Source organism: Conger conger, chromosome 1 (genome assembly GCF_963514075.1).
Source record: "Conger conger chromosome 1, fConCon1.1, whole genome shotgun sequence".
Classification (NCBI taxonomy): domain Eukaryota; kingdom Metazoa; phylum Chordata; class Actinopteri; order Anguilliformes; family Congridae; genus Conger; species Conger conger.
In genome coordinates this window covers 6,814,358-6,826,849 of record NC_083760.1, presented here as the reverse complement: position 1 = coordinate 6,826,849, position 12,492 = coordinate 6,814,358, and the positions used below count along the sequence as shown (strand labels likewise).

The 12,492-nt window shown below is 49.5% G+C and overlaps 1 protein-coding gene across 2 annotated transcripts in view; it reads left to right on the top strand.

Moving 5' to 3' along the window:
* babam2 (BRISC and BRCA1 A complex member 2) overlaps positions 1-12,492 on the top strand; it is a 116,830-nt gene that overhangs the window by 75,660 nt on the left and 28,678 nt on the right. For both annotated transcript variants that reach the window (XM_061260965.1, XM_061260973.1), the window contains one exon: positions 8,285-8,394. In XM_061260965.1, coding sequence (XP_061116949.1) covers positions 8,285-8,394 — 110 coding nt within the window. The remainder of the gene's footprint in view (positions 1-8,284; positions 8,395-12,492) is intronic.

The following is a 12,492-nucleotide window of genomic DNA, read 5'->3' as shown; positions in this document are numbered from 1 at the left end:
TTGGGAGTGAAAACCCACAGGGTGGTTGATCTCCAGGTACAGGGTTGGGCAGCCCTGCTCTAGCTGTTGAGTGAGGTGTGCTTTGTGTTAGGGTTGGGAGTGAAAACCTACAGGATGGTAGATCTCCTGGAACAGGGTTGGGCAGCCCTGCTCTAGCTGTTGAGTGAGGTGTGCTTTGTGTTAGGGTTGGGAGTGAAAACCTACAGGATGGTAGATCTCCAGGAACAGGGTTGGGCAGCCCTGGTCCACAAGAACTATCTTTCATGAGCTACAGGCCATGTTGTTCGCTCCTGTACCGCATAGCATTAGCAGCTAGCATTGTCAGTATGGAAATGCATTACGGGATGCAGAATGTGTTGTCAGAATTGAAATGAAAGGACAGGCAAGCCTTTGTTTGTTGCTGGTAATTGCAGAGAAGGTTCTGTAAGCCTTCATTTTCATGTATAGAGATGAGGACATTTGTTGATGGAGAAAGGGGGAAAACCATTACCCTGCGCTGTTGGAGCGGGGTTTGGGGTCGCCTTTGATTCGGAGTGAAGTTTAGGCTGCGCGTCTTCGGTAATTCAGCTCAGGATAGTGTTCTGGACTCTACAGGGGTACTCTTACAGGGGTAAACTACTGTAAATGCAGTTGCTCCTGTAATTCTCGGGCACTTAAAACGGCCTGTGCACTGTATATGTGATTTTAAATGGTAAGCACTGAGAGCTGCTTTGAGCCTGATGAAAGGAAATGAGGAACGTAATTCCAGGCATCTGCTTGCAGGCCTTGTGTTTGATGTCTTCAGTTGCGTTCAGCAAGTCCGGTACTCTTTGTTTGAGACGTTCGTCTGGAATATTCCGCCACGGAATCTTCGGCCGAGCGGTGACCTTTGACCCGATCGTGGCCCGCATTTCCCGCCGCGCACGAATGAGCTCTCTCCTCGCCGTGTCACTTCCTGTTAACCTCACCAGCTGTTCAGTCGCTGCTTCCCGTTGACCTCTCTCCCAACTGTTCGATCGCTTCCTGGCCACTTCCAGCTTAGGAAGGATGGCTTTCTTTTCCTGACCGGGAAGCTGCTCAACTCACCTCATGTTGTTTCTGGCAACGACTACGTCACGTGACTCGCAGTACGAACACGGTGTCCTTTTGAAAATATTCCAGCAGATTCATTGGACTTTCAGCGTTGAAACAGGGCTGTGTTTGTGGTTCAGTATCCTGGTGTTTATTCTACATAGTTCTTTGCACTCTCGAAAGTCTTTCGAGATTCATGTGGCAGTGGAGTATTTCAAAATACGAATAACATCTCCCTCCGTGTACAGTACAGCGAGTTCCATGGAATCAAGGTGGCTTATGGGATAGTGGTGCCCTCCAGGTACACAGCCCAGGACGTCATTGGCACTGCCGGCCTCTCCATACAGAGGAAGCGCCTGCTGACATCCAGACACACCTGACCGTCTCACCTGCGTTTACTGCTGCCTGGCAGCTGCCCGTAATCTTCCTCGTCTGCTTCCCTGGAATGCTGTCTTCCCTGGAATGCTGGGACTTGGACAATCCTCTTCCCCTTCAGATCCATCGTCACAGGTCGAGATGAGCATCCGTCCCCGTCTGTATGATCAGCCAGTCTCCGACAATAACTGACAAAATGGAAGGGCGGCCCACTTAAAAAAATGTAAAAAAATTATTTCGTAAGTTTTAAGAATTTTACTCTTGCTTTTTTAAACACACTTTCTCATCTGAAGTACGAGCACAAGAGAGTTTCATGACGAGAACACAGTTCTTTCCGCCCTGTCCCCCCGGTCCCAGTTGCCCACATTCCGGAGCCGGGAGAACTTTGAGGACGTTTGATGAGCTGTGCAACCCTTCATTCCGGAGCGCGTGAGACTTGAAAAGACGAGTTTCTTTTTCGGTTGCAACCGAGACGCTTCAGTTTGCATCATCTCCCCCTTCCTCTCCCCGCTCGGAGGCTCGCTGCCGGCAACCGGCACCGGGCGGGGGCCCCGGTCCGTTCTCCTGCCCTCCCGCGCACGTCCCCCGGTGACACTCGGGCGACGACGCGGCGCTGTGCATGTGCCTTAGCACGTTAGCACGTTAGCGGCAGTAGCCCTGGCGGAGAGGGACAGGAAGTAAGACAGGTGTTCCTGTGCGCCTGAGTCACGTTTCTCAGGAAGTGCGTTGCATCACCGAGCAGTTGCAGTTTCTGTCCGCCGCTTGTTTGTGGTTTTTCTTTTTCCCCGGTAGGGCCCCCCAGGAGAACGTGCCTTCCTCATCCTCCTCTTCCCTGTCAAGACTTCTGCGGAAGGGAGGGTGGGGGGGGGGGATGTGACAGAGGCACCAGTAACTGCCAACGGTGCCTGCCTGTTTTTAAAGTTAATTTCGGCTCCGCAAGGTTTTCAGTTTCTACCGTGTGAATTTTAACTGTGGCTCCTCAGATTTAGCACAACGAGTCGAGCGAAGCTGGTGGATCTGGATCTTTCGCCCTGAAAGTTTTTTGCGGATAAAAGTGATCGGTCGTCCTCCAAATATCCACTTTGTCGGTTGGAGAACATGGCTGCTCAGTGTGGTCTCTGAGGTTGTCTGAGATTGGTTACGTTCCCTCGCCTACGCGGTACAGAAAGGCGAGTGGTTGCGTAGCGTTTACCTCTCCTTTACCTCCGGGCTTCCCGGGGCTACAGAATTTACCCCTCTTGTCCCCTGCCCTTGTAACTGCTTTGTGCACAACGGCGCAAATTGTGCCCTGAATTAGCTCATTACGCTTTTTCTCAAACCTGTGATTGTGCAGGTGAATCAGTCTGCCGCTTTCAGTCGACTCCCCATGACAAAATGGTGGAAATTAATCTCCCTTTCAAAGCCTGGAGAAATGTATTTAGCCGAATGAGCGGTGCATGCTGGGACGGGGTCAAGATTACAGGTTGTCAAAAGGACCAAAGTGCTTTGTCCAACATTATTTCCCGGTAGCCATTCTTCTTTCTACAATCGTGTAGGTTTAAAAGAAGCCAAACTGATTGGATTTAAAATAAGAAAGTAGTAATAATCACGCAGGGTTGTTTCAAAGCTCCAAATCAAATGTGCTGTGTAGATGTATTTATTCGCAACGTTTACCAATGATATTCGGATGGTAGGGTTAGGGGAAAAACCGAGCATTTGAAACCAGTAATTTGCTGCTGAAAGTAAATAATTGGTGATACATTGGTGGATACATTTCACATGTATTTATGAAATTACAGGGCAAGGCAAAGTGATCCATATTTTGGTTTAAATGTAACGATGCCCGTATGTTTATGTGCGTGTGTATGCATGTGTGTGTGTGTATTGGAGTGTGTGCATTGCGTAACCACCGTAGCTTCCATCTCTCCGCCTGCCCGATCATGTCTGCCTGACATTTGAGGACATTTTAATGAGACAAGATGAAGTCACCTCTACCTTCTTTCTGTCTTTTTCAGTTGATTGGTGTGTGTGTGTGCGCGTGTGTTTATATGTGTGTGTGTGTGTGTTTATGCAGTATATGTGTATGTGTGTTTTCATATGTGAGTGCATGTGTGTGTGTGTGTTTATACAGTATATGTATGTGTGTTTATTTGTGTGTGTGCACGTGTTTATGCAGTATGTGTATGCATGTTTATACGGTGTTTGTGTGTTTATGTGCGCACATTTTTATATGTGTGTGTTGATGTGTGTGTGTGCGTGTGTTTATACTGCATGTGCGTGTGTGGTGTGTATGTGTGTGTGCGTGCGTGAGTGTGTGAGTGAGTTTGTGAGTGAGTGAGTGAGTGTGTGAGTGAGTGAGTGTGTTTGTGTGAGTGTGTTTGTGTGTGTGCACGTGCGCATGTGCATTTATGTGTGTGTGTGTGTGTGTGTGTGTGTGTGTGTGTGTGCGTGAGTGAGTGTGTGTGAGTGAGTGAGTGTGTGAGTGAGTGAGTGTGTTTGTGTGTGTGCACGTGCGCGTGTGCATTTATGTGTGTGCATTTATATATGTGTGTGTGTGTGTGTGCGCGTGCGAGTGCGTGTGCGTGTGTGAGTGTGTGTGAGTGTGTGTGTGTGTGTGTGTGTGTGTGAGTGTGTGTGTGTGTGTGTGTGTGTGTGAGTGTGTGTGTGTGTGTGAGTGTGTGAGTGTGTGTGTGTGTGTGTGAGTGTGTGTGTGTGTGTGTGTGTGAGTGTGTGTGTGTGTGTGTGTGTGTGTGTGAGTGTGTGTGTGTGTGTGTGTGTGTGTGAGTGTGTGTGTGTGTGTGAGTGTGTGAGTGTGTGTGAGTGTGTGTGTGTGTGTGTGAGTGTGTGTGTGTGTGTGAGTGTGTGAGTGTGTGTGAGTGTGTGTGTGAGTGTGTGTGTGTGTCTGACCAGGGGGACAGCTGTCACATCTCCCAGCCGGACCCTCATCACAGCCGTGGGGTCCCTCAGGGCACACAGGGTCCTGACCCCAGGGGACGGCTCTACCGCCCCGTTACCCCAGTCCAGGACTGAATCACAGCACACACTCCCTCCCCCGCTCACCCCCTTCCTCCTCCCGCCAAGGTCAATAACGGCCCAACCCTACAATTCCCTCCGTTAATCTGCGCTCCACCCTGTTGCCCCTGGAGACCACTGCTCCTCTGTTGTGCAACCTCTCGGGCTGAATCCTGAGCGTTTTTTTGTGGGTTTGTTTTTTCTTCTTTTTTTGTTTACCCTTTTGAGATCTGTCTGTGGCAGTTTCTGAGGCTTTAGCAGTCATGTGATGTGGGGGTCGAAGCCTCTTCAATGGGGATCATCAAGACTGGCCCTCGAACTGGCCCACATCCAGCCCTGTTCTCCTGGGTAATTAGCCGAACGATTAGTGCTATTGATTGGCCACACCTGACTCCCCCGGTAGAGGCAAACAAGCAGTTCTCAGCCCTGGAGGACAATGGTTTGATGATCCCTGACCTACAGTTGGAGGTAGAAACCTCTCGAAACCAACATTGCTGTCGGAGGCGGTGCTGACATTCCGACAGCCACTCTCCTCAGAGGAGATCTCGTTTCCGGAAGTTTCTCCGCTGGCGACGGCCTTGACAACCCGGTCCCTCCTGGCCTGGACGCCACGTGTCCCACAATCCTCCACTCCTGCTGTGTTCTTCCTCTGGAGGACTGCGAGCCGGCTCAGAGGTTCGGTGGGGAGATGTGAAAGGACGTCTTCCATATCGTTCTCTGTGAAGAGTTCCCCCGGGCCTTTAACCTTCTCCAAGAGAGCAGTCTGCATGTCCATGGCCCCCTGAATCCGTGTGTGTGTGTGTGTGTGTGTGTGCGTGTGTGTGTGTGTGTGTGTGTGTGTGTGTGTGTGTGTGTGTGTGCGTGTGCGTGTGTGTGCGTGCGCGCGTGCTGGAACCAGTAGGAGCATTGCACACATTATCAGCGATCCTTTGAGAACCAAACCTACAGCTGGTAAAGAAAGAGACAGACCAGAATGATCACTTTTCTGCCCTGTCTTTGTTCCTCCGTTAGACACTCTGATCCCTGGCTGTCATAGAGGCCTGGCTGTTGTAGAACCTGCTTCTACATTGGCACCTTGTTCCAGATCGGACACCTGCCAGACTGAATATAGGGCAGTGAGAGCCTTTGTGCATTTATTGCACTGGGAACAGGAAGGGTGAATATGAACTGAAGTGTGTGTGTGTGTGTGTGTGTGTGTGTCAGCTGAGCTGTGCATGAACAGGCCGTCCAAATACTGGCTGTTGTCTTGTTGGGGTTAGGATCCCAGGGTTGGACTGGAGCTTTCTGGGGCAGTAATTAAGCATTTGCCTCAGCCAGGCGGAGCAGACTCTGGCAGTGGTGTATGGAATTGAATCAATCAACACCCTGAATATCAAACCAACCGACACTCTTACTGTCCCCACACCACCGCTGACAGTGGGGCTAACAGCTCGGTTTAAAAGTCAGGGGTCCTCGCCGATCTGCCCCGAAGACGCCCGACCCCAAGTCCAAATTCACCTCCGGCTCCAGTGTTGGCCAGACACATCCCGGAGAGGCCCAGCAGAGCCTAATCCGTGACCCGCTACGCCATAAGCAGATTTAACAGGGCGGTGCTATCAGCGCTAATACTGGCGCCTGTGCTAATCATTACTGTGGCTTACAGCCTCAGGCGGGTCATGTGACCCAGGGCTATTCCGGAGGAGGAAGTCATTCCAGTAACAGCTCTTCTCTTTCTGCAGAAGAAGAGAAGAAAATGCGGGAGTTTTTTTTGAGGGTTTTTTTTTTTTTGTTTTTTTCTCTCTTTCCCTCCGTTTCTCGTGGGACCGGAACATCGCGATCCTGCCGCGGCGGGTCACCGGTATTTACAGTAAATGCGTCTTCGCCCGTTTCACACGCGCCGCGCTTTCGGGTTGCCGAGCAACAGGACGTCCTGCCGCGCGTGTGTGCGGCGCAACACAGCGCGCTTCCACGGAACTGAGAGATGTCGCCGACCGAAAGAAAAGCACGTTCAGAAAGTGTGGTTTCGTCCTCTGGCTGGAGAGAGACGTGGGCTACGTGCTGCTCTCTCACTGTTGCACGCTGTGTCGTTGAAGCTGCTCCATGTTAGACCAGAAGTCTGGGGGAGCTCTTCTATAGTACAATCAGGTCGGCCAAATTAGGGTTGTGTAGACCTACGGGACGGTAGATCTCCTGGAACAGGGTTGGGCAGCCCTGCTCTCGCTGTTGAATGAGGTGTGCTTTGTTAGGGTTGGAGTGAAAACCTACAGGATGGTACATCTCCAGGACTAGGGTTGGGCAGCCCTGTGTTAGACATTCTTCATTTATGATAACGGTACCAGGTATTTCAAATAAAATATGAATGTGAATAATTCTTCACTGTTACTGAAATATAAAAATATACAAATATAAAAAATATACACAAAAGTGTTTTATTTATTCACCTGGAAAGCCACAATGTTTTATTGGCCTTTTGAAATTATCGCATTTTCAGTGAACAGGTCCAGTGATTTCTTTGGCTTTTTTGAGTTGGCAGGTCTTTGGCTGGCAGTTGGAATGGCCAAACGAGGGTGAGACATCTCTCTCGCACACACACCTTTGGGACAGGTTTGCGGAGCAGTGCAAATTAGCGTAGATTCATGCGCCTCGTTTTCCGTTCCCCTATCTGCTTTTATGCGTTGGGTCGTGCCGTCTCCCCCCTGGCACCCCGCAGAGCGGACGCGTGATGTAAAATGGAGGTTTCCGCTCCGTTAACCGAGTCCCTCTGAGCCGCTGTGTACGGCGGGAGGGGAAACTCAGGCGGCTAATCTGTGCCATCAGAGGCGGACATGATATCATGGTTCTTTAAAAGCGACCTGATTGTGTCCCATCTGGTGCCGCGGCAACCGTCTCCGCCGCCATGGCGACCGGTTAGCGATGGGCCGCAAACGCGCGTGCGGCCGCAAAAACGCTTTTTTAAAAAATTTTATTTATGGTGGGGGCGGCGATTATCACAAATGGGTGGGCTCTAATCGGCTGGGAGATATTCGGTTAATGTCTCACGCTCGGGTTCCTCGCCGAACGTTCCGAGGCGTGTGTCGCAGCGGCAGCGATGACGTTCCCCCCCGAGGCTCCGGGTTCAGGAACGTCAGCCGGGAATGTGGAATGAGCCCTCGGGAGAACGGAATGGGTCACCGCCATCGATACTTCGAAAAAAAAAAAAAAAAGCGAAATCCCATTTCTTAAGGATTGAGAACGTGGTCCATTGAGGTGATCCATCGGGAAGGCCTTTATTTTTGCTAAAAAATCTGAAGAAATTAGATTTTCAGTCTCAATATAAGACTTGGAACTTTGGGTAAAGGCTGCTGCAGAGATGTTATTTTTTTTATCCAGTATTCCTGGCACTGTTGGACCGCTTGGGCCACAACTTGAATGTATAAATGAATGACTTTGTGGGCTCCTGCATGTGTTGTAATGCGTACAGTTCATGTGAAACAGATTTTTGTCGGAACAGCCATCCTCATGTTCTCATCCCTCTCCTCCCCTCTCATCACCTCCTTTCTCTGCGTCTCCTCGGTGTGACAATTTCATCCTTTTCTTTTCTCTCCCATCTGTCCACTCTTTGTGTGATAGCCTCTCTCTTGCTCTCTCTCTTCCTCTCTCCCACTCCCTCTCTCTCTCTCTCTCCCACTTCCTCTCTCTCATGTGAAATTTGAAATCAACTGTGCTTCAGTTCAATGTCACAGAGGACCGTCGCAAAGACGCTTTACGGAGTAACAGAAGGGAAGAAAAAAGGGCAAATACCAGCCCTGAGCATCCAGATATCGCATGAGAAAAAACACTGGGTGTGATAACTCTCTCTCTCTCTCTCTCTCTCTCTCTCTCTCTGTCTCTCTGTCTGTCTGTCCTGCAGGACACTGCCCTGGATCCGGGCGAGGACGTGGCCCTCCTGTCGGTCAGCTTTGAGGACGCGGAGGCCACGCAGGTGTTCCCCAAGCTCTACCTTTCCCCCAGCATCGAGCAGTGAGTGCAGATCTCCGCCCCTCTCCCACAATGCACCGCGGTCCCTGCCCAGCTCAGTTAGTGTTCTTCACTCGACACTGATGTCACAATCATTACTGGTGACTGAGTTCTAGAACGCTGACTTGGAACCTCCTCCCCTCCCACAATGCACTGCAGTCCTCTGCACAGCTCTGTGTTCTTCACCGAGCACTCCGATGCTGATGTCACAATCACGACTGGTGACTGAGTTCTAGAACACTGACTTAGAACTGACTTAGGAAAAATATTACATTCTTTACAGGTTGGTTTTTTGCAATGGGTTAAAGATGGAAAGATTAGAGGGTTTAACATGGAAAGTTCCATTTTCTGACCCCAGAACCTGAAAATCCATAAATCACCATGCTATGGCGATGAGTGTTCTCTGCTGCGATATATCACTGGAGAGTCCTGTGCCGCACTCAGGGATTCCTCTGCGGACTTAGATTGGGCTGCGCCGACTGCCTCCATGTATACTAATGAACAGATCCCGTAGATTCATGGATATTAATTCCGGTGAAACAACTTTTCCTCAGGGTGCAAAAGTGCATCTCCCGGGATCGGTCCGATTAGAAGTTATGAGCGTCACACCCAGCGCGCCGCGCTGCACGCCCCACACAAAACCTCACTGTTTCCACACAGTTCCTGCTCCTTATTGCCACATACCGCTTATCACCGCAGCTATTTACTGCCGTTTACCGCCATCTTTGCTCTCGCCCTGGGCCGGCCGGCGGGGGATGGGCTCCCCCTCTGCAGCCGGGCTGCTCCTGAGATTTCTCGGGGAGAGCAGACTGAAGACGGGCCCTCTCCCCTCCCCACCTCCCTGTCAAATCTGATTATCCACGTATGCTGTGTCCTGTATTTATCGCACTTGCGCATAATTATTTTGCTATTCGTAGTGCTGTTGTTGCCAAAGCGGTCTTATTGCTATTCTTGGTCAGTTTATCTGATTAATCTACACGTTTTTTTAAATCTATGTGATCACTCGAGCACTTAGCCTACTTCATTTCAAGGGTGTTCAGTGCACTCGTCCCCGGTTATGTTTTACACTTTTATTGTACGTCACTTTGGATAAGAGTACCTGCCAAAAGTAATGTCATGTTTTTTGAGTGTCTATTTGAGTATATTTCTCTCCTCACTGGGTTTTTTTTTTTTCTTTTTCCTGGGGGTTCAGGCCTGGTTTTTGCCCAGTTCTCCACGCTGTGTTTTCCGTGCGAAGCGTCTTAGTGACAGTGTCTCTGTGAAAAGCGCTACTCTGCATTTAGTCCGTTCGTAGATCCGAGGTGCCGCTCCAGGAAAACTAGCCGATCAGGGGCATCAGGGGCGGGGATGCGGTGCAGAGAGGTCTTCAGGTCGGACTGCAGCTCGTACGGTCTGGGGAGGACCGTGAGTGAGGTGTTCCTCAAAGCACCCACCCAGCCAACCGCTGCACTCAATTATCCAATCGACTTCCCCTTCTGCTGCCTACTTCTCCTAAAAATTAATAGAATCGAGAACTTGCTCAACGTTTCCTAAAGCGTTTGTCTGGGTTTGCCGTTAGTCACCCTCCTGCACCTTAAAAAAAGAGCTGAATCTTTAAGGAAAGAAAGAACAGAGATGTTCTGTACATTCGGATGGGGGGGGGGACAAAGTCTATATTTGCTGTGATGTACAATGAGTCCACCACCATATGTACAGTGACTCATTTTTGGATGATTTCTTTCTTCGGTATTTGAAGCTTTGTGGGGACACAGTATCTGTGTACTTGTATGTGCAGAAGGTTTGTGGGGACATTGTGTCCTGTGTATTTGTAGTACTTGTGTGTGTGTGTGTGTGTGTACATACATATCTGTGCCGTTAGTGTGCACATGTGGGTGTGTTCTTTGCGTGTGTGTATGTCATTTATGCATGTGTACTTATTTGTGTTTGTTGATGTGTGTATTGATTTGCATTTGTCGGTGTGTGTGTCGATGCTTGTTTGTTTGAGCATGTATGTTTGTGCGTTTATGTATATTAATGTGTGTGTGTGTGTGTGTGTGTGTGTGTGTGGATGCATGTTTGTTTGAGCATGTGTGCTTGGGCGTTTATGTATATTAATGTGTGTGTGTGTGTTGATGCATGTTTGTTTGAGCGTGTGTGTTTGTGCGTGTATGTATTTTCATGTGTGTATGATAGTGCGTGTGTGTCGATGCATGTCTGTTTAAGCGTGTATGTGCATTTATGTATATTAATGTGTGTGTGTGTGTTTGTGCGTTTAAGTATATTAATATATGTGTGTGTGTGTCGATGCATGTCTGTTTAAGCGTGTATGTGCGTTTATGTATATTAATGTGTGTGTTTGTGCGTTTAAGTATATTAATATATATATGTGTGTGTGTGTGTGTGTGTGTGTGGATGCATGTCGGTTTGAGTGTGTGTGTTTGTGCGTTTATGTATATCAATGTTTGTGAGTGTGTGTGTGTGTGTGTGTGTGTGTGTGTGTGAGTGTGTGTGTGTATATGTATATTCGTGTGCATGGTAGTGCGTGGATGTTCCAGTGCCTTTTTCTGATTTCTTCATGCGGGCTGGAGCGTGTTGCTGCATGTGTGTAGGCTGCATCTGCTTGTTCACAGAGATGTGTTCACATGTGTGTGCGTGTTCATACGTGTGTTGTTGCTGCTCATGGTGGTTGCAGGGGTGTCTGCTGTATGGTTTGGGGGGGGGGGGGCGGGGGGTTACCTGTCAGAGTCTGCCCCCAGTTTCTCCTGTGTCAACCCGGAATATTCCGCCGTGAGGTTTATTTACGAGAGCACGCCCTGTCACTCCAGGTTAGGGGTGCAGGGTGCACAACCTTCCCCTACTTCTACTCCCCCCCTCCCCCTCTCTCTCTATCTCTCCGCCTCCTCCTCCCCCTCTTTCTCTCTATTTCTCCCTTTCTCTCTCTCCAACTCTCCCCCTGCCCCTCCCTCTCTCTCACCATCTCTCCCCTGCCCCTCCCTCTCTCTCTCTCTCTCCATCTCTCCCCCTCCTCCTCCCTCTCTCTCTCCATTCCTCCCTCTCTCCTGCACACAGATGTGGGAAGATTCACACTGGCAGGTTCTCTTCTCCCCCACTCACACGTCTATAAATACCCTGATGAGATGAGATGACCCTCACTCACTGTGGGGCGGTGAAGTCCTCTTCCAAGCTGAACTCGTTCACCCACTCTCTTCTCTGTCCCTTGCTTTCTTTCTCCCTCTCTCCCTCGTCTCTTTTACCTTCTCTCCCTCTTTCTCTCCCTCCCTCTCTCTCGCCTTCTGTCTCTCTTTCTCCCCCACTCTCTCTCTCTCTCTCGCTCTCTCATTTTTTGTCAATTCAAATATGCTTCATTGGCATGGTAGGGGGTACACACACATTGCCAAAGCGTACACTGACATAACAAGCTTAACTAATAGGCAACAACAAATTGAACTACAATAAACATGCAGAAGAAATGAAATTCTACATCCAGACACATACAGTTGGGAATGATTTTTCTTTCCTTTTTCTCCCTGGTCTCTCTCCCCGTGGTGGGTTTCTGGTCTTCCACACGCTCTCGCTCCGGGCCTGTACAGTGCACACAGAAGTGTGTTTCCCATGATTCCACCGCACTCACCGAAGCCCCGTGAATGAGGTTCCACTCCCTCTTGCTGAAGCACTCCCTCTGTCTAACCCCAAAAAAAAAAAAAAATTGCACTTATGATGACTATAGGGGCGGCCTGTAGCGTAGTGGTTAAGGTAAATGACTGGGACACGCAAGGTCAGTGGTTCTAATCCCGGTGTAGCCACAATAAGATCCGCACAGCCGCTGGGCCCCTGAGCAAAGGCCCTTAACCCTGCATTGCTCCAAGGGAGGATTGTCTCCTGCTTAGTCTAATCAACTGTACGTCGCTCTGGATAAGAGCGTCTGCCAAATGCCAATAATGTAATGTAATGTAATGACTATATGTTTAGAACAACACTTCATGTGTATTTTACTAGTTATGGACGTGTTGCCAAATTACTAAAATGTAAATGTAAGCTCTTCCCACTCTGTTCACCAATGGGAAGGGGCCTCTCGTTCGCCCTTCTCATTGGTTAATTTGGCCTCGCCGACGGGGTGGGGTC